This window comes from Gobius niger, assembly GCF_951799975.1.
Source record: "Gobius niger genome assembly, chromosome: 7".
NCBI classification, from domain to species: Eukaryota; Metazoa; Chordata; class Actinopteri; order Gobiiformes; family Gobiidae; genus Gobius; species Gobius niger.
In genome coordinates this window covers 34,796,690-34,823,637 of record NC_136858.1, presented here as the reverse complement: position 1 = coordinate 34,823,637, position 26,948 = coordinate 34,796,690, and the positions used below count along the sequence as shown (strand labels likewise).

General features: G+C 40.2%; 1 protein-coding gene across 1 annotated transcript in view; it reads right to left on the bottom strand.

The window, feature by feature from the left end:
- adgra1b (adhesion G protein-coupled receptor A1b) overlaps positions 1-26,948 on the bottom strand; it is a 414,503-nt gene that overhangs the window by 67,424 nt on the left and 320,131 nt on the right. The window contains exon 15 of the mRNA XM_079560565.1: positions 10,287-10,414. Coding sequence (XP_079416691.1) covers positions 10,287-10,414 — 128 coding nt within the window. The remainder of the gene's footprint in view (positions 1-10,286; positions 10,415-26,948) is intronic.

Below are 26,948 nucleotides of genomic sequence, written 5' to 3'. Positions count from 1 at the left end.
CAGGACACCACGCTCTGAGACGGGGACAAGCCCAGGAGGCGGTGCACCGTTTCAGATGATCAGAGGAGACAGAGGGCAGCTACAGTTTCTCCATCCTCCAAGGTCATGCGGGTGGAGTGGCTGAAGGACAACGAGATCATCGACCCGGCCGAGGACAGGAACTTCTACATCACCGTGGACCACAACCTGATCATTAAGCAGGCGCGTCTGTCCCACACGGCCAACTACACCTGTGTGGCCAAGAACATCGTGGCCAAGCGCAAGAGCTCCACCGCCGTGGTCATCGTCTACGGATTTCCCATCAACCAGTGCTCCTCCTGTGACCAAAACAGTGAAGATGGCGGCCGCGACACAACCATCTTTCACCAAAGAAAAAAAAAGAGTGGTGCGCACTGAATGGGTGCTGCTGCCGGATGCTCTCTCATCGAATGCAATTTCTCCATCTGTGAGATCAATAAAGTATCATCTTATCTTATCTTATCTTATCTTAAATAACGTCCGATATTGCCTTGGGCTCGTACACCTGTCAGCCCGTGATTGACAGGCTGAACGGTATAAAACAGCCGCTGAAATCCCCAACATCAGACGCTTTTGACTGTATCTATGCAGTGGACATGATCAAAGCTAAAGACAGAGAAACTTGTAGTCACTGGAGATGCTTGAAAGGCTATTATTGAGAGGGCACTTCACACGCACCTGCTAACCTGTTTTATAAATGCACTACTACCACACAGCAGCCAGGCTCATGGGCGGCCTCTCATTAGTTAACCACTGCTGCTCGTATTGCACCATTCCCTCTCCTCTTCCCCCTCCTCTCTCTATCTCTCTCTGTGCCCCCTGTCTGCCGCTCTGTCTGCTGCAGTGGCAGATGACAGTAAGTGACGCTGTGACTGCACCACGACGCGCCCCGTCTACGTCCCAGGTGTCAAACAGATTCCAGTCTCTCTCTCTCTCACTCTCTCTCTCACACTTTCTCCCTCTCTGCGCCTGGGAAAGTAAATAAAACCAAACAGGAAAACACCACTTCTTCTCGTAACTCCATCAATATTTCCCCATAAACGACACGTTTGGGACGTTTCCTGCGACGCGGATTGAAATAGATGGAAAGCCATTTCAATAACGCTGAATTAATGCCAATGACACAGCGCTGTGAGTGATGTTTTACGCAGGAAACAAAGAGGGATGGATGGGGTAATGTGACAGGGAGACTGGGAACACTTAACGCCGACACACACACAGAGTACTTGAAATGATGTTTAGAGTCTGATTATATATGTATCTATCAATAGGTGGAGGAGTAGTTACAAGCCCATTTGGGTTTTCTGCCTCTCTCTGCACTTGTAATATTGTATTTTATTGTTATAGAGCAGTGGTTCTCAACCTTTTGGAGCCGCGACCCCCATTATAACAGTTAACCCCTTACCTCCCACCTGAACCGAGCACATTTTCTCCAGTTTGGCTTTACCCCAGTCCAAAAGCTTCCGGAATGAAGCTGAAAATAGCAACAAAACTGAGACAAAAACAATGATGGAAATGTGACAAAAAAGTGATGAAAAATTGATGAAAAAGTGGAAAAATGTCACAAAAATGTCACAAGAAATGGACAAAAAATGGACGAAAAAATGACAAAAATGTGACAAAAAATTACAGAAATATGACAAAAATGTGATAAAAATTAGACAAAAAAATGACAAAAAATGGACAAAAAATGGACAAAAAATTACAAAAAATGACCAAAAAATGACCAAAAAATTAATAAAAATGTGACAAAAAATGACAAAAAAAAGACAAAAAATGACCAAAATTTGTTGAATGCCCAACATAAAAATGATGGAAGAAAAATCTGGTGACGTGAGGAAAAAGATCCTCTCGGTTCAGGCGGGAGTTAACAGGTTAAAGGGGCTCAGGACCCCCCGCCCGGGTCACACCGTGAGAAATTGGCCTACATAATTCTGAAAAAAAAAAAAAAAAAAATCATCAAATTACGAACACATAATGGCACTCTGGTAAAATAGCACACACTTGCGACAATAACATATTATGATATTCGCTAATAAAAATATGTATATTTTATCTACATGATCTGGCGACCCCCCAAATGTGTCTCGCGACCCCCTTGGGGGTCCCGACCCCCAGGTTGAGAACCACTGTTATAGAGGATTGGTTGCCTCTATGTGCAAAACAGATAACTCATATGAAATCAAATAAATCAGCCATGTTCAAGCTGAAGTCCCAGATTAACAAGCAATTGATTATAGGCGGGGTATCTGACGTTGTATGCTAAACTAGATAACAAATAAAAGTCACCTATAGTTTGGCGTAATGAGCGCAGTAGTAGAAGAAGAAAAAGGACACAAAGACAGTAGATCCAGTCTGAATCAATGTCCTCCACAACGGACACCGCGGTGCCTGGTGTGTGTACGACTGATGGTACTTGAGCTTCCCAGGGTCATCTGCAATCTGAAACTTCATTCATTCAAATCGGAGATCATTTCACTTATGCTAAAGTCGTACAAATTGAGCTTTAAACCAATGCTGTGACGTTCCCTCGTCATAGACACACCTGCAGTAGCATTTCACCACATTCACATGGATGAATTCTCGTCATTGTAGCCGTTTCTTCTTCTATCTTGTCATCGCTTCGTCTTTTACTTCCTCACTATTGCGTCATTCTTAAAACCCGAACCTGTCCTGTTTAAAACCCATAATATATCTGAGCCATTCTCTGCCAAAGGGGGGTAATTTACCAAACGTTTGCTAATGTGCAAAACGAGTGGCATGTGAAAAAGCGGATAAGGAAGTTACTTGCATATTTTTAGTCACGCACAATGGGAATGGGAATGGGAACACGCTTCTGTATGGTCCTTATGGTGGTGGAGCTGACATCGCTGTAAAACTACCCCCTGATCATTGATTCTAATGGGACTTCAAACTTACCAAGCCTGGCTCAAAAGAGTTTTTTCGTTTTATAAAAATCGATATGACCTTTGTGACAATGCTGGGGTAGGTGAAATATTTTTAACCACCCTCATTTTTGTTTATCAACCCAAAATCTGGAAGCACTTTCAGTACCTACATTGACTGGCTTCAGAGCCTGTCAATCAGCTTCCCGCCCTTTTGCCCTTTTAAGGAACAGGCTGCGTAGGAGGAGACGGAGCGGCCATTACATTTCACACAGAACTCGGGAACCTTTTTCAATGAATGGGGCTGAATGGGACCCACTCATCTTCATCATGTTATAGAGCTCCACAGTCCCGCCTCCTCTCCGGTCCGGAAGTAAAACTCCCCTTGCTTTGAGACCGTATTGATTTCGAATAAAGTGTTTAACTCCGTAACTACGTCATCTCGGGCTGAATCCAGCTCTGTGGTTATAAAGCGACCGCAAAGTCAGATGCAGGTGAAAAAAGCACATATGAGATCCATCTAGTTTACCAAAAAATACTGCGAGCCTTCGTCCTAGAACTACATTACCCAGGATGCTCGGTAGTCCCATGATCTACTACGAGGCTTTAATTGGTGGAGCTTCACGTTCCCACATGTATTTATTTATTGTAATGTAGACAACATATTATAAATAATTAATAGTAAGAAAAACGTCAGATGGATCAAAAAAATGTTCCCAACGATCCAATTAAACGAACCACAGATCATTTTTATTCCAATTAGCAGGATTCAGATTGTTTAATAGTGAAATAATATAGAACTTTTGTCTGCAAAGTAAAAGAAACTCGCCGTGTTTGCTGAAAACCTCGTTGCCTTGACCAGCGGGAGCGATGTCGCAATGGTTCTTGGGATGCGGAGTTTCTATAGTCAGGAAGTGAAATATGTCACAGCCTTGTACCTTTGGCTTTTCTTCAACATTATGTCTTCTTTTTGGATTGAAATGAAACATTTTATGGTCACGAATTACTACATAGCTGATTAGCTTTTGCGGTGACGTTAAACTCTTAATATTTGAATTTTGGGAAAATCGACGGTCGTGTAGACAAGGTTTTTTTGCTTCCGGAGCAACAGGACCGCAAGCAGCGGGACTGTGGAGCTCTATATCTATGGTCATTCAGCATTCTCTCATTTACATATCAGATTCAGGGTCCTAAAACAGTAATGCAGGCAAACCCGTCTTGATGAATGACCCTCAACGTGTGCACCGTGCTAAACTTAAAGTTACGTTTTAATAAGTTATTCCCACAGCTGCCATCAGGAGGGGCCCCGGTCGAAGTCTACACCAGCTGTTTCACTCTTACAGAGACATCATTTCACATTATAAAACATAAAATATCAATGCTGGGGCAGAATAATGTTTAAAGTTTATTTTTTAATCCCCATATACATGATTTGTGTCTACTGCTTTATACGAAGTTGAGACCAGTCCTAAATCTTGGCTAGTTTAAATAGAAATCTTGATCTAACCTTGTACAGTGAAATAGTCAAAGTTTCTGAGGTGGCAGACTATACTCGGTGTGAAAAGTTTGAGCACCGCCGCACCCGTCAATGAACTTCCAAATTCTAAATATATTCCTTTAAACTGATGTGTCTAGGCATATGCACAGTGCTCTCAAATAAAATCTACATCGTGCTAAAAAAAAGGTATGACTCACTCAACTCACAGTTTGTACAGTAAGTTGATCATATTTTCTTACTCCAAAAATGCAACAGTAAGTTAGAGGGCATTTCCAAGTCCCTGAACCCAGATGCACAGTCTTAGGATTGAGCCCTGGGTCTTAGCCCAGATTTTGAGTGCAGCCCAATCCTCTTATCCACCAAAACTGTCAACAAAGGCCAGCTCTGCCGTAAACCAGCACTCGCCAGAATTAGCCACTGCACACCGTCTTTAGGCTGGACAGTCAGGAGCGAATACATAGACCTGTATGTGCATTTACTTGGTTGAGTTGGTGGTGGGCCGGTTCACATTACTTTCTTGGAAGCAGTGTTAATTTCGTCGACTAAAATATTTAACGCCTGGGAACTACAACTTTCCCAATAAGAGACGCATCATGCACGTCGGGAGACGCCTCTGACGAAGACGGAAGTGGTTCCTTGTCCGTCGAAACGCGTAAGGTAATTGAACAGCTTTTGTTTGTTCCAACCTAGTGTCTTTTAAAAAGAAACCAGAAAAGTTTAAAATATTTTGTCTTAATTTTAGTCAAAGTGATATTTTTGACGACTAAAATTGGACTAAAACTAAATTAAAAGTTTCTCATGAGACTAAAACTATGACTAAAATGTCCAGATATTTCAGTCGACTAAAATAAGACTAATTAAAAATGAAAAGGAGAGACTAAAATCAGCCAAACTTCTATTGACCAACTGAAAAAGCCTCATATCATTTAAATTCACTGCCAAAGGATCAGCTCTGAGCTTTATTCATGTGGAGCAGCTCCATGAAGCAGAGGAACAAGATTCAATATGATTATAATGAATATTATAAATGCAAAGTCGACTAAATTAGTCTTAAATTTAGTCGACTAAATTGACATGCAATTTTAGTCGACTAAAACTAGACTAAAATTGAAACTTTTTTTGGATTAAATTTCGACTAAAATTAAAGGGGCTGGAAGGAAGTTCGCCATTTTATACTCACTACTGCCACCTCAGGCCATATGTGTAACTGCACCTTCTATATTAAGCTCGTGCATGACGGCAATTCGGGCCGAAGTGACACATTTTTGAGAGACCGTACAGGATCTTAGAGGCAGTTGTGGTGATCAGGTCTGAGCTCATTCTACACATTAGGACATGGCTGGAACATGTAGGGGGAGGAAAATACTTAATTTTAACATTTTTAAACTCCTTATAGTCCCTTTAAATTACATTTTAGTCAAAAGACTAAGACTAAAACTAAAATAAAATATGTTGTCAAAATTAACACTGCTTGGAAGAGATATTTTATGCCGTGAGACTTAACCAACATGAACAAAGTAATTTCAGTTTATTGTGAGAAGACCCTTTTTTTCAGCACACATAAATAAATACATTAACTCTACATAAGTAAATACATTTTTAACTCGCTCATAAATGTAGCACCTCAGCCCTGCTATCTACTCCAACCAGTTACAACTTTGGTTCATGCTTACATTCTGTACAATGTCATGCTAAAAGTATAAGAATTACTTCATCCACTGATCACAAGTGCTGCTTGGATACATTTCTCGAACTTTTCACACCGAGTAACTAAGAAATTATTGGATTTCCCAAGGACCACTCAGTCTAATTAAGCGGGGTGTACACTGCGCGATTTTGGCCGTCTGCCACCAACGATCGCTCGGCGAGGGGAAAATCTAGGTCGTAGCTCAAAATCGCAGGTCTGAGGTCGTACAGTGAGACAGGGACACAGATTTAAATAATAGAGCCGTCGTACGACCAAAGACGAGCTGTGACAGATATCAGGCAGGGTTTGATCACTTGGATGGCTAGTCGCAGAGTGAGCCTCCTCTCGCTGCAACGATGATCTCTGTCACAGTGTCACAAGCAACAGAGGCCAATGAGCGGGTCCGACTCCACATTTTACAGTACTATCCCTTCACTTTTCCACAGAAATAAACAACGCTAGCATGAAGCACTTGCCTCAGCAAAGCACACGCCGTCTGGAGCCTGAAACTGCTACGACAAAACTTTGATCAAAGCTATTGTCTCTTTGAACTATCGCAAAGTGGAGACGAGTGCAGGCTCACGATTTTACAATCCCCGCGTTGTGCAATGTGACATCTAAAAAAGGTGCACAACTTACACCAGCAATAAGCCAGATCAATGACTAGACTATATCAACATTTGGTTGTTTTCAGGTTCTACAATGTGATGATTCCCTATTGATTGCGTTGCACTTTTACAAGTAATATCTAAAATGCACAGATTACACACATTGAGTCAATGATCTCACTGTACAACCACTGTAAAATCTCCAAAATAGCAATACTATTTTACCTGCCCCGCACCTGCATTAAAGAGACTAGATGCAAGTTGGTCACTTTATGCTCACTACTGCCACCTCAGGTCTTACGCATAACTGCAGTCTCTATGTTACACTCGTGCATGACGGCACTGTTTGAGCGATTTTAGAGGCAATTCTGGGCTCATTTTACACATTAGGACATGGCTGGGACATGTAGGGGGATGAAAATACTTTTTCTTTTTTTACATGTTTAAACTCCTTATAGTCCCTTTAAGTATTATAGGTTTTTAATGTGGTCTCATCCGAAACACCGCAAATTAGGTTTAGCTCTGGGAAAAAAGCAAACTTTGACAAAAAGTATGCCTGTACTGATTCTAAAATAATTTAAAAAAAGAGGGTCGGCATGATTTTAACTTTTATGTACTATGGTATAATGTAATCTCCACCTCATAAATATGCCTTGAGTGATATTTTGCTAAATTCAACTCTTTCATATTTCATAACTTAAAGGCACACTGCGTAACATTTAGGATCCTACTGGATTCTATACAATACAAAACATGCTCTACTACTCCAAAACACTGAAGTGGGTTCTCCAAGAATTGATTTGGTTCAGCATCTAAATCTCATATTTGGCTGACTTTAATCAAAATCTCCATGGAGACGAGATGGAGACGTCCCTGCTCCCGGCAAAGTCCTATGTCAGGCCACTCACAGCAAATGCATGTTTGTTCGTCTATTTTTTCTAATTTTTTCTTTATATTTTTGCAACAATAAAAATATAGTTTAATCCAAGTTCAAGGGGTATTTTCTCTACATTATTCTAAGTCATGCAAATACCAAGGATATGTTGTTCAAACCATGCACCTCATGACGTAAAGACTGATCCACTCCATGTATACAGTGCCTAGAGCTATTTAAGCAAGATAAACCTACACACAATCACTGCTCACGCAGCCTCCTCCGTCTGTATCTCCATAAAGATTACCGCAACAAAGCTGGGAACCTGCCTTGAAATGTATAATTATGCACTCATGCATAGTTAAATCTTTGCGCTGCCACACTCCCGACTCTCGCAACGCAGACTGATGTGTTAGTCTGCAATATATCCGCTTAGTCAGAGGCAGAAAGCTGGACCTAAAGCATGTGACTCACCGCACCCTGAGCTGGGATCATTATAGGGGGAGACACAGCCCAGTCATAAGCCAACATGAAGGTAACTCGGGGAAATGGGCAGATTACACAAGCAGCCGTCTCCACAGTGTACTCTGGAGGAGGGGGGGGGGGTGGAATCAAAGGCTGACAGGTGTAAGAGCCTTAGGTAATATCGGAAGTTATTTGAAGTATAGAGCTATATGTGGTAGTGGTAAATAGAGTATTAGCCGTGCTTTGCTGTCAGTTTGGTCTAGCAAGTGGGACTGAGGAGTTAGTCAGCTGAGACTGGCTAAATGGCAGAAGTGCAGCTTCTATATTGAATTATAGGTGAAAGATTGACGGACTCTTATACAGAACGTCAATGGAGATTCATGTCTACATCCATGGTCAAGATGAATATTTTCAATAACAATATATTATTTCAGCTGGACAGGTTTTTGATTGTATGTTATTTTATGCATTGTCACGTTGAGATGTTCTTTTAGTTCTTTGTACAACAAGCAAAGACCGTACAGCTGACCTGAGCTCAGACAGGTAGTGTGGGGCCATGTACATTTAACAAGACAAGTATAGAGTATAGAGAGTTTTATATTAAGCTCAAAAAGATCCACTTATTAGAAAGCACTGCACTTAAGGCGATACACGGCAAGTGAAAACATACATTTTTCACACAGTGGTCAATTTTGAGAGTTTTGCCAAGTTTTCTCTCATAACCCCTTAACTCCCACCTGAACCGAGCACATTTTCTCCAGTTTGGCTTTACCCCAGTCCAAAAGCTTCTGGAAAAAAGCTGTGAAAATAGCAACAAAACTGAGACAAAAACAATGATGGAAATGTGACAAAAAAAGTAAGAAAACATTGACAAAAAAGTGACGAAAAATGGATGAAAAAGTTGCAAAAATGTGACAAAATGTGACAAAAAAAAAGACAAAAAAAATGACAAAAATGTGACAAAAAATGACAGAAATGTGACAAAATGCTAAAAAAAAAAAAAAAAAAAAGACAAACATGTGATAGGAATTTGACAAAAATGACCAAAAAAAGGACAACAAAAAGCTACAAAAAAGTTACAAAAATGAGCTGAATACCCAACAAAAAAATGATGGAAAAAAATCTGACAACGTGAGGAAAAAGATCCTCTCGGTTCAGGCGGGAGTTAAGAAGTTAAAATCTTTATCGTTTTAATGTCAGAGTGAAACTTAGACCAAACTCGATTTTCGTGTATTCACTCACACATTTGAACATGTTTGGTATCCACGTGCAGAATGAAAGGCGACCAAGATGACTCTGTAATATTGTAATAATTGTTTTATTTTTTTTATATCTAATTCTTAGCCTGATTTCTTAAGCTTTGAACTGCAAAAAACAAGGCTGAATTTTATTCTTTCACTTTTAACTAGCTTATTAAAAACTAAGCAAGTTTTAAATAAGCTAATCCATTCTTCAGATGTTGTAGCTGAAAATATAGGCAATTGTGGCCATTTTTGCATCTATATTTTCTGGAAAACATACCTTTTTTAACTGGAAACACACACGATAAGTTTCAAATTGATTTCTGTAAAATATATATTTTTCCTTATGTACCTGTGGCGTGTTGCTTTAAAGCAGTACTAATTAACTTGTTTACCTTATTAAATCATAGTCCCTCTGGGGGTAATACAAGTGTTAATGGGATGATGGGGGCTCTTTCATCTCCCCCCGGTGTCTCTGGCCAGACAACCACAATTGCAACTTTCCTGCCATCGGGTAAGAGGCCCCAATACACACTAATAGAATCACGAAGAAGAAGCTAACAGGCTAACGGGCAAAGCTAACTGCTGGATGTACAAAGTCCCTCTCTCTCTCTGTCTTTTCTGTCAGCGTAGTGTTTACTCTCAGGGACAATTAATGAGTAGAAAAATGTAATATGCTTCAACAGCTGCAGTGGCGCTTATGGCCATGAGTTACTTAGCACTGCTTTAAAAGTGCACTTAAAAATACATTTTGTTGTCAATACCTACACTCAGAGAGCAGATTTACTCTCTGTCCAATGTGCTTTTACAAGCGTGAGAGAAAATGTGTCCAGAACCCAGACAAAGAGAAGCTTTCGGGGAAATTGTGCAATGCTTAAGAGGCATGTTTTCTGAGGAATTAGTTCAAGCAGGCGGCGGTCTGAAGAGATTCGTATTAAGTGTCTCATCAATCGATGAAAATAAAACCTTCAGTTTCCAATATTGAACACAACGTGATCGATGGGCCTTACCTGTGGTGCACTATGTAGGTGATGATGGAGGCGAAGAGGCAGAGCAGCATGACCGCAGTGCAGGCATAGACGACCGGGTGCAAGAACTCCCCGGGGTACTGGGGGAACGACAGCACCTTCTTCAAATCCTGCACAGGAGAGACAGGCACAAAAAGAGTGAGGCGGGCGGGCGGGGGGAGAGGAGAAGGATAGATCAGTGAAATGTCACCTGCACATGGCCAGAGACAAGGGTTTAACCTCAGGCAGGACCATAAGAGAGGAGAGACGACATATAGAAGTGTGTGCTTGTCTCACTTTAGTCCACAGTTTATGGGCGAGGGCTCTGTGCTGGACAAGAATGCTGCTGAATGTTTCATAGGCTAAAAAGGAATGGGACTAGGGTTATCTTTGTGAATAGGTATAGGTTTATTCATTTAAGGGGAGACACTACAGGCAAAACACATTTTTTTTCAGTTTTCAGGTTTTGGGCCAAATTGGTCTCTGAACATATAAGCTTTCACCCGGAAACAGAAAATATGCCTAATCTTCACAATAACATGTTTAAATATTGCGCTGATTCAATGTTCACCCATAGACTTATATGGGACAATGCAATTTCAAGGGCCTTTTTCTCAAAACACATTTTTCTGTAATTGTGGCGACACTATGTCCACGTCAGTCGGACCTAAAGACTTCAAATTTTCCAGCCTTGGACTGAACAATACTTGGAAGATTTTTTCAGAGGGATTTTTTATTATTTAATCCCTTGCCCCATTTATTGAGTTTTGAATGTCAAAAATTAGGTGAAAATTATTTTTTTTACAAATTTTTCCACTAAAAAACAGCTTATTTTAAAACTAAACAAGATATCCAAAATCCCCTCTGAGAAAGTCTTGGTAACTCAATCATCAATAAAATGAAACTATAAATTTGAATGTAGCTCTGTCCATTATTCAGATTTCGTCGCCGAAAAGATGGGAAATTCGGGGCATTTTTAGGCATAAAACACCTTGTTCTTATATGAAAAGATAAAATGACAGAAAACCTTCAATGTCTTTTTTTCTCACATTTATGCCAGTGATCGACAGCAACAGTTTCAAATTGATATCTGTAAATATACATTTTTTCCCTATTCACTTGCAGTGTCTCGCCTTAATTGCCATCAATACTTAGTTTTCCTTAGTTAACCCAAACATAAAGCAACATTCGAAATACTCCTGGCTTATAAATCTCCACAGCCAAACGATTAGCCCTCCCCCCGTTCATAGCCACAGCATGCGGCGCTAATACGAACGACTATCAATGAAAAGTCTACGTCCAAATCAGCAGAAATAAGTCCCCAGCCCTGTTGCGCTCCTGCATTTACATTTCGCATTTTGAGGCGTTTAGCTGACACCCAGAGCTTAACGGATGAGCGCGACAATAGCGTAAGCCTCCTAGTCAGCCGGCATAAAGGCGAGTATCAAAACAAAAAACGGATAGAAAGCCAAGTGAAACGGCTAAATGAAAGAAAAGTTAAGTCGCTTTCTGCGCCGCAAAAAAAAAGACACATTGTTAACCGAGGCTCATTAAGCTCCCATCAAAAAAAATCACGCCGCGGGTTCGGAGTTTTGTGACAGCACTTTCAAAACACGGGGTTTTCACTTTACTTTCTCAAATAGTCAGTCGGACAGATCTGTCACACCGCCGCGGTTCAGGCGTTTGGGCCAGACTGCCAGCTGCATGTGACAAGTTATTCTTTTTATTCGACATGCCCGATCACCGACTCTGCTTTCATGCACACAGGCGCACATCGGTTTGAGCATAGTCCGGGGAAAAGTGGGTGAACCGTCTAATTCGAGAGGCAACGACTCCTGGTATAGATCTGTTAACTCATTTCATCTCAGGATCTGGATATGGTTCCATCAGCAGAGAAAGACCACCCTCTGGAACCCACTCCCACAGCCCATTTGAAACTCTGACTCACTACCAACCTTCAAATCAGTACTAAAAAACCCACCTGTTCAGACTAGCTTTTTCCATAAACCCCTATTTTTGTTTTGTTTTATCCCCCATCAGTGTTAATTTTGACAACATATTTTATTTTAGTTTTAGTCTTGGTCTTTTGACGACAATGTAGTATAATTTTAGTCCAGATTTAGTCAAAAAAAACGTTTCAATTTTAGTCTAGTCAATTTAGTCGACTAAAATTAAGACTAATTTAGTCGACTTATATTTAGAATATTCGTTATAATCATATTTAATCGTGGTCCTCGACTTCATGGAGCTGCTCCACATGAATAAAGCTCAGAGCTGTTCATTTAGCAGTGAATTTACATGATCTGAGGCTCTTTCAGACGGTCAATAGAAGTTTGGATGATTTTAGTCTCTCCTTTTCATTTTTATTTAGTCTTATTTTAGCCGACTAAACTATCTGGACATTTTAGTCATGGTTTTAGTCTCATGAGAAAGTTTTAATTAGTTTTAGTCCTATTTTAGTCGGCAAAAATATCACTTTGACTAAAAATAAGACTAAATATTTTAGTCGACAAAATTAACACTGTCCCCCATGTAAAGCACTATACAAGTTTGATGTATTATTATTATTATTATTATTATTATTATTTTTATTATTATTATTATTATTATTATTATTATTATTATTATTATTATTATTAGAAAGAAGCACCCATACAGCCGCCGGGTCACTGAAAGATCAATACAAACTAAAGTTACAAAGTGCACCTTTAAAATGGTCAAAATTGGTCAATTGTGTAAACCCAATGACACAACCACAGTGTGTCATTGCAGGAATGGTGGTTAATGAGCGTGTATTTGCCAGAGTAAGTTTCCAGCCATTACACAACACTTCTCTCCATCCTCTGCTCTGACTCATGTTCTCTTTTACCACATTTATGTGTCTCCTGTCCCCTAATTCCTGGCAGCTCTAACCTCAGCCTCCTTCCACTCAAATGTTCTTAATACCTCTTCTGTACATGTACATCTCAGTCTGACCTCTCTGACTTTTTCTCCCAAAAACCTCCATTCCCTAAGATTACACGGGCGTCAGCCTCAGACTTGGCATCATCTTTGCAAAATGCATTCATGATCTCGTCTCTCTGTGTCTCGCGGCTTATGGCAGCCGAGTTGTGATGTCAAAAGTTCGTCATGTTGGTGTTTCTAAATAAAGCAGCACCTTATCGCTGTAACCCAGCGCTGTCTGACATCCTCTGTCTGCATCACTGTCGGCTGCGTAGACACTGTTTATCCCAGAGCTGAGGAGAATGCCTGCCAGAGGGACTATGACCCTCGCTGTGTAATGAAAACATTGGGGACGAGACCAAAAATACAAGCACACAAGCAAAGGCAGGATAATGTCTTTTGTGAATGCCAAAACACAGAAAGAGAAGCACTGGAGAGGCTTTTTTTAAGTGAGAAACAATGAATGACCAACACAGCAGATCTGGGTTCAGTGTCGAGCTGCCAGATTAATCACAATCAAATTGCAATGAATGGTTGCAATTTGTAGATCACAAAAAATTACACTCCCGAATCAAAACAAACAAACATGGTCACCTGGACTAACTGTTATAATCTGCGGTTGCTGCAGTTGGTCAGGTCTTAGTTCAGCAACACTATGAGCACAAAGAACGAGATCGTCTGACGACTTGAATATCCTGAATGACCAGGTTATTCACTCACTGGATTATTACTTCCCTGATGGCACAGGCATATTCCAAGATGATAACACCTTGTTCATCCTCATTGTGAAAGAGTGGTTCAGGGAGCATCAGACATCATTTTGGATTGGCCACCACAGAGTTTAGGTCTTAACCCCATTGAGAATCTTTGCAATGTGCTTAGCGCAGTGGTCACTCTCCCATAAATGTTTTTTTCTATTTATTTGTTTAATTTATTTGTTTAAAAATGTTAAAACAAAGTATTTTCCTCCCCCTACATGTTCCAGCCATGTCCTAATGTGTAGAATGAGCCCAGACTTATTCACCACAACTGCCTCTAAAATCCTGTCACTCAAAAAGGTATTAATTCCGGTCCGAAGTGCCGTCATGCCCGAGCTTAATATAGAGGCTGCAGTTACGTGTAAGACCTGAGGTGGCAGTAGTGAGCATAAAATGACTAACTGAAATGAAACCAGAGAACCCTGAAGAAACCTACGCCAGCACGGAGAGCATATGCAAACAGGGATCTAACAGGTATCATCAATATAAGATCTTGGTGAAAATGAATGGAGAAGCTTATGGAAACTGTAATTAAAGCTAAAGGCAGGTCCAAACAAATATGAGAGCGTGTGACCTTTTTTGTTTGTGGCTCAGTAATATAATGTCCTCTGCAAAAAAAATCATTAACCCTATAGACTAGATCTCAACAAACAGGACTGCCATGTGATTGTTGTGTCAAGTTCAGCAATTCATTATTCAGTCCTCTTTCAATTGTTAATGATCCTGAACGTGTAATGAGCAGTGCGTGTGAATCACATCTAATCGCTACAACGATGCTTGTAAAAAATGTGCAGCCAGACGTTCTCCAAAGGGTCTAAAGTAGATCTAAAATAAATGATGTCTAAACTGTGAATAAACCATGTCTACTGCAGAAAAGTGAATGGTCTAAAGCAGGGGTGTCCAAAGTGCGGCCCGGGGGCCAAATGCGGCCCTCAGACCAATTTTTGGTGGCCCTCTGCTTATAGTCCTTTTTATTTGAAAATGTAATAATTCTGCACAATTCTAACCAAACAACTAACCTTTTACTGTGAGACAGAGCTGGCATGAAGGTTTTGAGCATAAATAAAGGTGTGGGGCGCAATTTAAACCTCTGCTAGTCAAAGGTTTTGCGGCACTAACCACCGATCTATGGCCCTTCACCCTGTGTACGCTTCAGTATGCGGCCCCCCATGAAAAAAGTTTGGACACCCCTGGTCTAAAGCTACATATGACCCTGTATAGCAGGGGTAGGCAAGTTTGTTTCGAGGAGGGACGATTTTCATCATTGCCAAAACACCAGGGGCCGAGCCTCATCATTGAAGCTCAAAGTAAAGAACCATTTCCTGCAAATGCCACTGTTTTACATTATATATACGGCATATTGGAATGTTCGGCTAGGAGGCTTAAGAAAGACTGACAGAATTTCCCTTAAACAGGTATTTGATCTCTTATAATAATAATATTTCTCAAAATCACCTTGGGGGCCAGAAGTTCTGTGCTGAAGGGCCGGATTTGGCCCCCGGGCCTGACGTTGCCTACCCCTGCTGTATAGGATTGCTAACATGCACAGTTTGGCATATTTACTTGAACTTTGAACTTTGAATTGTCCTTATTTCATGATGTGCATCTTTCGTATTAATCAAAAGTTATCATGGGCAATGCAATTCTACAATGTCTTAAAAGGTGACTCAAGTTGAAGGTGCGCAAATGCTAAAATTAAAGTTTAAATGGTCGTATTCTCATAATGAGGTAATTATTGTAATTATCACTTCAGGTAAAGAGGGAGACAAAGGAAATCAAGGTCTTGGTACTTCTATTGCCTTGGCTCATGCTGGAGAAATAGTGACTACAAAGTGGGTACGACTGAGGTCAGCGTGTACGGGCGTTTTTTGAATCCTTTTTGGAAATCCCTTCCAAAGTCATCACAATCCAGGCAATTACAAGTATTTGCAAAACATACGTCCGCGATTGCACATCTCAGGAGCCTGTTTGATCTACACACACAGAAAGGCTTAGTCACACAGTTCAAATGTTCAAAAATGAAATGTAATTAGTCTCCCACTGTAAAAAAAAAAAGAAAAAAAAAGTCCCCTCATTTAGAAGCGGGGCGGCGGAAGAAAAACATCTCCGGAAAAAAAAAGAAAGTAGCCCTTGAAGCGAAAAGCCAAACATGCTGAGCAAATGTAAACAGCGCCGCTTAATTTGTTGGTTACAGATTTACGGGGGAATTATGAAGAGCTCGGAGCTCGGAGCGATGTCACGGAAGGACAATGTAAACCAAGGCTAATTACGTCCCAATGAATCGATGTGGCCGAGTCTGGGAGAAGTACATGTCCCCGAGCCTTCGCGCCAAATCCCGCTGAAGTGAAGCTTTTAAGTCACTAAGCTGCTTCATATTGATGTAAATACAACTTCACAGTGCGTCAGATGCGGGGAAAGAACCCCAGTAAGTGTCAACAGAAGTAAAAGGTCAGTGCAAACTCTTTGTACAGGATGAATGACAACAGCAGGGCAGAGGAGTTTGACAATATTACTGTCATTCTTATACCAGTGAGTTTAACACCTTGTGCCTGGGTTTCTTGCTTTGTGTATTTATAATGAAAACACAAACACATCATTTCGCTCTTTCCTAGATTTCATGCATCAGTCGCAAGGTAAAGAAAGGTCCTTGTGTAGCCACAGCTGCCCTGGAGATCAAACACCAAACAGGCATTCACACACCACATTCATAAACTTAACCTCTTAACTCCCGCCTGAACCGAGAGGATCTTTTCCGTCACGTCATCAGATTTTTTTTCCATCATTTTTTTGTAGGGTATTCGACTCATTTTTGTAACTCATTTTTTTGTACTTTTTTGCCACATTTTTGTCATTTTTTCGTCAACTTTTTGTCAATTTTCTATCACTTTTTTGTGTCATTTTTTTGTCATTTTTTCGTCCAATTTTTATCAAATTTTTGTCACATTTTTGTAATTTTTTTGTAATTTTTTGTTCTTTTTTTGGTCATTTTTTGTTCATTTTTGTGACACTTTTTTGTCAATTTTCTATCACTTTTTTGTGTCATTTTTTCTTCAAATTTTTATCAAATTTTTGTAATATTTTTGTAATTTTTTTGGTCATTTTTGTGACATTTTTGCCACTTTTTCATACATTTTTCGTCACTTTTTTGTCAAACTTTTCTCACTTTTTTGTCACATTTCCATCATTGTTTTCGTCTCAGTTTTGTCGCTATTTTCACACCTTTTTTTCCAGAAGCTTTTGGATTGGGGTAAAGCCAAACTGGAGAAAATGTCCTCGGTTCAGGTGGGAGTTAAGGGGTTAAAGGCCCCATACCTATGTTTTATTACAAACAATGAAAGAAGCAGCCACAAAATGGAACACAAGATCGCTGTTATTTGTGATCCAAACTCTTTTGTATCTTTCTGAACACATCTGTAGCATCCCAATTCTCCACAGGAGGGAAGCACGTTTCATAACTTGGAAGGTCACTTCACAGAAATGTGATCAAACGAGCCTGTAAGTTCATTAAATTGATACAAAGGCTATATTTAGATGCAGTGTTTCTCACACAAATGTCTGAGTTTACAATATACTAAAGGAGGTCAAGACAAATTCCGTTCCACTAGAAAAAATCAGGTATAGTGCCTTTACACACAGTCTATAACCAAGGAGACAACATTCACATTCCCTGGACAGAGCTTTGGATTGTTTTCACCACATCAATGAGAACAGTTTCCATCATTTTAGCTTGTCTCTTACAGGACTTACTTCATCACTCTGATCCAGGTGTTGTTCAATTAGCTCTGACTTTTATTTGAGTCTTAATGTGCTACTTAAATGAACGGGCTATGCTATATGTGACACTAAATCAGGTCAGACCAACTAGACCAACATATACATATGACTGGGACCCGGTTATGTGACAGACCACCGATCACATTCGGTCTCTGGGCAGAGCGAGGAATACAGACAAACCTCAGGGATCAAACCTATTACAACCTCAGGCTGGAGGGCAGGAGAACTCAGAACCACTCTTTCATCACGCACCCCTTCTGGAGACTGAACGATATAATGCAGTGGTTCTCAGTGCTTGAGTTGATTCACTTTTCTAATATTTATTTTTTTCTTAGTTAAGGATCCGGGAACTATATCCGGTTTTCCAATATGGTGGGTTGGGACTCAAAAGTGGACTGCTGGACCATGCACTGTGGTTGTGTCCTTGGGCAAGACACTTTAATCACCTTGCCTCCAGCGTCTGCGTACATTGGTGTATGCATGAGAGTGCACGGGTGAGTGGGTCCTTGCTTTTAAGTGCTTTGAGTGTCTAATGTTGGTGGAAAAGTGCTGTAAAGTGGAGACCATTAACCATTCACCATCTAGGGACAGCGTATATATAGTACTATATAGGGCTGCTCGAGTATTGAAAAAATAATAATCGCGATTATTTGTTGCCTTTAAAAAAAAGTCTTTGTTTTATTTATAGATTTATTAATAAAAAAAAACGATGCTGAATGTTTTCTGTTTTCTGAACAGTCATAAAAGTACAAATGATTTCAAGTTTGCCTGGATTAAGGAGAGGTCTCTGTTTCACACCTGCCCCCTGCTGGCCAACCCTCACACCTGCGCAAGTAAACTGAGCAGCGCGGCCTGATGACATCATCACTCAGCGCTATTTGTTTTTATGCCAGGCAAAAGCATGAGCCAAGGGAAAATAATCCCAGCGCCATGAAATAATGCAAGTCTGCTTTGCAAAAAAAAATAAAAAATAATAATGATAAAAAATAAGAATAAAATAATAAATAAAAATTACATTGTTTTTTCCCCGATTATGCTAATTTTGTAATCGTTTAGTGTAATAATCGAGATTGTAATCGAATGTCGATTAATTGCACAGCCCCAGTAGTATATAATAAAATACTTTTCGATAGTCAGTCCCCTTATCATAACTTGAATCAGCAGATCTTTATATTAAATATCATTGGCTTGTTAACCTCTTAAAACCCCCCACCTGAACAGAGCAGCTTTCTCCAGTTTGGCTTTGTCCAAATCTGAAAGCTTCTTGAAAAAAAGAGTAAAAAAAACAAAAAAAACAAACGTGACCAAAATTGTGCAAAAATGTGACAAGAAAATCTGACAAGAACATGACGAAAACACAACAGAAAAGTGACCAAAATGTGGAAAAAAAAAAAGCATCAAAAACGAAAAGTGATCACAACACGAGCAAAAAGATCCGTTTTGATTAGCTTCGAAGGTCATAGCTTTCGAATTAGGCGTTTTCTTTTAGATCTGGGTAAAGCTGAACCGGAGAAAACTCACTTTTTGAAGGCGGGGGTTAGAATTCTGTAACAGCCTCAGATTCTTAAGATTTTTGGGGAGAAGAAACTGAACCCTAACAGACATTAGATAAACTTAGGCAGATATTATTGAAGGGCAATCGTGTTGTCGCAGTAGCTCAATAATAGCAATCATACAAAACTAAGTAAAGCAGCTTGCTAGTCTACTTGGGTGAGGAGAAAATCAAATTATATCCAAAGACGCAGCAGTGTTTAGAAAGTAGAGTGAAATTAAAAATAAACGTGACAAAAATGGGGCTGAATAATGAATTGCTTTCATTAAAAGTAAAACAAATATTTCTATCTTTTTAATTGCAGCGTGTTTGCAGCGTGTGTTGAAAGTGGGTCCCAAAGCTTCTGCCATGGATCAGTCACAAATAACTACAGTTTTTATATGTGCTCCATCCACCCACAGGCGACAAAGTAAAAACAATGGCGATATTTATTACGTACATTCAGGCTTTGCTGCCTGTCAACGAACCACAATAGTTTTCGAAGTTATTGTTTGTGTACGTTACAACCGCTCATTGCACCGTAAACTTCACGTGCTCAGTTAAACGTAATGTCCGTTGCATCCCGGTCTGTAAACATCAACACAAACGCTGTTAATAATCATGCCCCTGGTACCACTTTCTGCACCGACTCTATAAATACATTGCTGACACCGTTTACAATTGAACAAGTCATAAACCTTATTCGTCCGGTTTTAACAGGAATCCAATACAAATAGGATGCTGTAATGTGATTCTTTGCAGTTGCAGTTCGTTTCCCATTCCCTGTTGCCATGAATGTGGTTCCGCAGTGTTTGAGTGACGGCCATGCGGGAACACGGGGATGATCAGGGTGTTTTTGGGTGTTGAGCCTTTACAGTTTCCCTTAGGCTCATAAAAGGGTGAAGGCACAGGGTTTCTGAAATGCAACATATGCTTGAAAACTTCGACTAGAATAGAGCAAGAGAAGTTTGAACCAACACCACCAATACTGCAGGAACTTTGATGCAATACTCGGGGCAGTCTTCTGGTAAATACTGTAGGACACAAAAGCATCGATCAGACAATCACTGTCAACTGCAATTTCAGTTTAAGCGATGATATACACGACTGAGAGGCCTGAGTTAGTCATTTTATACTCACTACTGCCACCTCAGGTCTTATGCGTAACTGCAGCTTCTATATTAACCTCTTAACTCCCGCCTGAACCAAGAGGATCTTTTTCCTCACATCATCAGATTTTTTTTTCATCATTTTTTTGTTGGGTATTCAACTCATTTTTGTAAGTTTTTTGTCATTTTTTGTCACATTTTTGTCATTTTTTTGGTCATTTTTTGGTCGTTTTTTTGTCATTTTTTTGTCATTTTTTGGACATTTTTTTGTCTTTTTTTGTCACATTTCTGTCATTTTTTCATCAATTTCTTATCAATTTTTTGTCATTTTTTTAATCACATTTTTGTCATTTTTTTGTCACATTTTGTCACATTTTTTGTCACATTTCTGTCATTTTTCTACAATTTCTTATCAATTTTTTTGTCACATTTTTGTCAAATTTTTATCACATTTTTGTATTTTTTTTGTCACATTTTGTCACATTTATGTCTTTTTTTTGACATTTTTTTTGACATTTTTTTTGTCAATTTCTTGTGACATTTTTGCCACTTTTTCATCAATTTTTCGACACTTTTTTGTCACATTTCCATCATTGTTTTCGTCTCAGTTTTGTTGGTATTTTCACAGCTTTTTTCCAGAAGCTTTTGGACTGGGGTAAAGCCAAACTGGAGAAAATGTGCTCGGTTCAGGTGGGAGTTAAGGGGTTAAGCTCGTGCATGACGGCACTTCGGACCCGAATTAACACCTTTTTGAGTGACAGTGCTGGATTTTAGAGGCAGTTTAGGTCAGGTCTGAGCTCATTCTACACATTAGGACATGGCTTGAACATGTACAGGGATGAAAACAAACATTTTTAAACTCCGTATAGACCCTTTAAGATGAGAGACAATAATTCTTTATTGATCTCACAATGGAGAAATTCACTTGTTACATTAGGTTCTCAATAAGACGGCGACATTCAGGGTGTGCAAAATAGACAGGAAATGTGCACATAGTTAAATAGTAAAAACAGGTGTCTTTTGTACAATGAGTAAAAGCAAAAATCTTAAGGGGCAGAAATACAAACAATAAGAAAACAAAAATAAAATAAAAATGAGAACAGGTTGTCAATAAGTGACTCTGAAACAGGGAAAAAAAGTGGCGCTGCTACAGAGAATATTGCACATATGTTACTTTACAGTCTTGTTGTGCAGTCTGACAGCAGTGTGGTCGTGGCTCCTTCTTGCACTGAGGGTGTCTTACTGTAACTGTGTAATGTTTACTGTAGTGGGTTAGACACATAACGCCATATCTATATTGTGGTTATATTAATGCATTAATGTACTAACCATTTCAATGCATACAGTCAGGGCTGCTGCAAGCCATTTTGGCTCCCTGAGCAGAAATGTTCTACTGTGCCCCAAAACAACCCCCACCCTCCCCAAAAAAGGAGGAGGAGTGCGGGAAGGAGGACCAATTACAATCAAACACACTCCCAGAACTTTACCTACAATGTTTGTAAAATTAAATAAATCGAGTTTAGATCAGTGTTAATTTTGTCGACTAAAATATTTAGTATTAATTTTAGTCAAAGTATTATTTTTGACGATTAAAATTGGACAAAAACTAAATTCAAAGTTTTTCCTGAGACTAAAATTATGACTAAAATGTCCAGATATTTTAGTCGACTAAAATAAGCCTAAATAAAAATGAAAGGGAGAGACTATAATCACCCAAACTTCTATTGACCGTCTGAAAGAGCCTCATATCATGTAAATTCTTTGCCAAAGGAGCAGCTCTGAGCTTTGTTCGTGTGGAGCAGAAACATGAAGCAGAGGAACAAGATTAAACATCATTATAATGAATATTATCAATGCAAAGTCGACTAAATTCTTCTTAAATTTACTTGAAAATTTTGTCGACTAAAACTAGACTAAAATTGAAGATATTTTTTTGACTAAAACTAGACTAAAATCGAATTACATTTTTGTCAAAAGACTAAGACCAAAATTAAATTAAAATATGTTGTCAAAATTAACACTGGTTTAGATGTAGCAGGTTAATAGTTGATGCCCCCGAGAACCTGAGTTTCTCTGCTCTGCCCCTGCAGCCGCTCAGACGTGTTTTCCCTCTCTGCGCCTTCCCCTCTTTCCCTTTTTCACTTGCCGCTGTGAGCACAGGCGCCCGACAACATTACATCTGAACTTAACTGTGTAAACAAATTTGCTACGTTTATAGTAAGTCTCCTCACGCGGCTCTGAGATTCCTCCGTGTGTTGCATCGCTGGTCGCGTTGGCGCACATTTCTATAGCTTTTCTTTCTTCATCGGTCTCACTGAACACGGGCCACTCTTTTGCCTGCTGCATTAATAAAACAGCAGCGCAAATACAGCAGCCTACGGTACCATGCCGCTCAATCACAATGGCCTTAATGTGGTGTCCCATACAGTATATTCCATACAAGAAAAAGCAGATTCTGTCAAAATGTGCACTTTGATTTACAGACTGAATGAAAACATAACTAAAAAGATGCATCAAGTTCCCTACAAGGCTAAAATGGTTCTAAATGAGGAAAGTCCTGACTGACCTGAGCTCCTGTTTAGACTGGATTTTGCAATATCTTCCTGCATTAAGGATAGCACAACATTGGAATGATGATAATAGCAGATATACTATATTCAACGCACACAGCAACAACAGACTTTACATTTCTGTAAAAAGCAGTCAGCTTGAATGTTTTGTGTGTCTATTGGAGGACAAGTGCTGGTGTTACTTAAATTAGCAACAGCCGGACGTCAAATGTTACAAAAGAATCGGTTGGCGCTCTAAACAAGAAACGAGATAAAAGCGACAACAAAATTAAAACCTGGTCCCGAGCAGCAGCAGCAGCTACAGCCTTTTTCTTATCAGCTCCTCTGTGGCGAACACTACGGCTACATCCTGCTGTATGGGCCAGTATATGGAGCGGGATAAAAGCAAAGAAGAAGGGCATCGGGAGAAAGAGCGCGCCTCATCAGCAGAATCCTGTCCCGGACATGTAAAGGGGGGGAACAGGACCTTGGAAGCAGGCTGCAGGGCTGAGGCACACAAGATAAACTGGGACTGTCCCGCGCTCCAGATGGATGGGCCTAAAAGAAAAATGGCAGTGCACACGTGGAGATGCCCCGGGACAAATTGCTCGTAAGGCTCCAAGGAACAGCGCTTATGATGCTTCTACCACTGCCGCTGCTGCTACTGCTGCTGGGCGAGGAGGGCACACACCGGCGGTCATGAAAAGATAAACGAGAGGAAAAACTGGACACTGCTGATATGAGACGGAGCAAGGGATATAGTTTGATGAAAGTAACACATGCGGTGTGTGCTCATTTGATCGAGTCATGTCAAGATCACAGCAAATTGCTACTGTAATTCAGAATGAACAATTTTTGAGCAATATCTAAATGCAAACCTTTCTCTGAAGTGTATGTATGATAAACACACTCAAGATAAGGATTTGAGAGAAGACAGATATGAACAGCTTAGCACAATAATGACATGCCTTTCAGAACATCAGGACATAGAACATAGCGGTCTACTGGGCTAGCAGGTTTCAAAAAGACTCCATGACAACAAGATCTTTATTTCTCTAAAGAGGGCATTATTGCGATTATTATGATCCAAGTTTAGTCACACAAAATTAAACATGTCGAAAGCAGCAGATAAAAAGGGTTACTATATTGTGAGGCGTAATAGCACCTTAGCAGAGGCGTAGCTTGCCTGAGGCCCCCAAGAACTAGTCCATTCTTTATATGCTTGCAACAAATGCTTGATATATTATTTTGATTATATTATTTTTATTTTTTGGTAGACTGTAAATGATGAAATTCTTTGACATTTTGTACAATCATAAACGATTTATATCAATATGTAAGCACAGACTCATGCATCGGTTTCTTGCATGAGTATAGCGGAAAGTTTATGTGATGATTACTTGAATGAGAGATAAGGGGTAGGTTTACTACAAGTGAACTTCTTCTTACTCCTTTTGAGCACAAAGTTTTGTTTTGTATTCTTTCTTTCTGTAAAATGTTGCCATATAAAATACATAAAAAACAAAAATGACATAAATAAAAATGAAATGAATATTCACAGTCTTCCCAATGACTTTAGTGCTGCAGTTACACCTTCTCTCCACCAACGCCTCTGGCTGCTGCTGCTTCAGTGAGTCATGGTTCCCTAATTTTAACCTATAATAAGCAGTGGACATGACTTTGTACTCATAGCTCAGCCAGATTATATCTTTTAACAGTGAAACCAGTTTATTGTAACCTCAGCCTTCTGTTCTGAGGGAAACTCATGCAGAGAACGGCATTATGGGAGTTGTCAGGTGAACAGCTCCTGCCCAAATGAGGTCCTCTCTCCCAGTGCACAGTACACACCGAGCGGCTGCCAGAGAGCACCCTTCTGACGTTCTTGCTTGGGGCACCTTGGCACCCTTGCTACTCCACTGCACCTTAGGAGCACTTCGACGTCCGCGAAGTCGAAGTGCTTCTATCCGCTTAGAAAATCGACATGTTTCAGTTTGTGTGTCTTGGATCGTGTAACTACTCACGGAACCGTATTTAAATAGGGAAAAACGTGGAAGTTGGTCACATCTAACTTCAACCCCCTTTGGGTCCATAGAGGAGAGGAGGAGAGGCTAAATGCTAACATGTTTGATGTTTTTGCGTGACAGAGCACACGCATAAAGACCAGACAGGTACACATCAACTCGTCTAAGCTACAATAAGAACATATCTCAGTATGCAAAAACAGGGGCCTATTCCTTTATAGACACAGCCAAAAACAGCGACTTATTTATTCACTTCTTGTCTCACGTGAAATAGACTGATTTGAATCTTTCTCAAAGATCTCTGTGAATCTTTTTTTGGCCTATCCCAATGATTCACTCATATTCCTGCCAAAAGAAACTACAACAGCATGCATTAGCGGGGATCCAACAACCAACTCACTCGGTCATCACCCCTGAAGTCTCTAAAAGCATGTTAAATACTGTATTTCCAAAGGTGTTACTGCGACCTTTACCTTTTAAATATTCATCTAACAAGTAGTGCAGTGTTTCCCAACCGGTTCCATGTAGCTTATTAGAGACTACAGTATGTACTATTCCATAAATGGGGTCAGTGTAACTTTAAAATACTTGCATAAACTCCATAGAGACAACTGCGACAATACATGCTCCTGAGGCATGACCCCTTTTCCGTCGTCTCCCCTCCATAGAAGAGCTAAAACAACTATTTATATAACAAATTTAGTCATACATTTTTGTTCACTCTGGTGACCTATAACAAACATGTCCTTGCTCCTTCCTGAACTGGCCTGAATCCAGGTTTCAAAAGGTAAAGTCATCCAGTCGTATGTTTAAATGTAAGTGGATTTTTGTTGATTTACAGCTCCATCCTTAACGCCGAAAGTTACACAACGGCTACACACAACCTCGTCTCGATTCGATCCACCTGCTCTTAATGCCCAAGCCGTGCGAGTCAATTCTTGTTATATAGCATGTTTCGAAAGTTGCCCCACAAATCTATGTCTTGTAAGGATTCTGTCCATACCGTTTAGCCGCTGCAGGCGCATAAAGGCTGTATACAGACCTCACTGCGCCGTGTCTTAAATACAGATACAGCCCGGGCGCCCTGGATGACTTGACTTGCGCTGACCGGTTCATGATTGATAGGCCATTGGCGTAGCTCACAGCACGCTCTCAACAACTCCAGCTTTCTGTACTTCTCCCCCCAAAGCACCGACAGAATGTCAAGCGAGGAGCTGCGCCAGAGACTGTTTCGGTGCCGACAGGTCAGTCAGTTAGTGGTCTGAGCACCGGTTAAGTGCAATGCAACGTTTTGGAAAAGCTGCTGAACACTGATGCAATTGTACTGATAACATTTGGAAGAGCGGATTCTTGTGTCTCTCATGAAACTGAGTGGGAAGGTTATGGTACTGTATACATTATAGTGCCGTACGGAAATGTATCTTCTGTATTTGCTCTTCTATTCAATGCACCGGGATGACAGGAGCAGCGTTTTATTAGGCTATTTTCAAGGCAAAACGGGTTTCAAAAACGTTCTCTATAAACACATAGCCAGCTCATGTGTGTAAAACCGCTGTGATTCATCCACCAGGCCTGTGTGTGGCGCTGTGACACTACCACAGATAATGGGACAAGACTGTAGATAGTAGTTTAAAGGGGGGGTATTATGCAAAATCGACTTTTTCAAGCTTTACATCATGTTATTATGTCATTCCCTCATTAAAAACATGCCTGAAGTGTTGCCTTGGCACATTCACGTATTTTTGAGCAATCTGTAAAAACTCTGATGGGATAGGTTTGCCTGAGTCCTCCTAGGAACGCCCCCACCTCCTGGAGACGCCCCCAAGCTTTCGTCACCAGCCGAGTAACCAACCACTGCTCCTCAGCAGAACCCCCTCCCCACTGATGCCACAGACAGCGTGTGGAGGGGGCGTGTCTGAAAGGGTCAGAGGTTCTTAAAGAGACAGAGGCCTATTTCAAGACATTCGCTACAGCCATTTT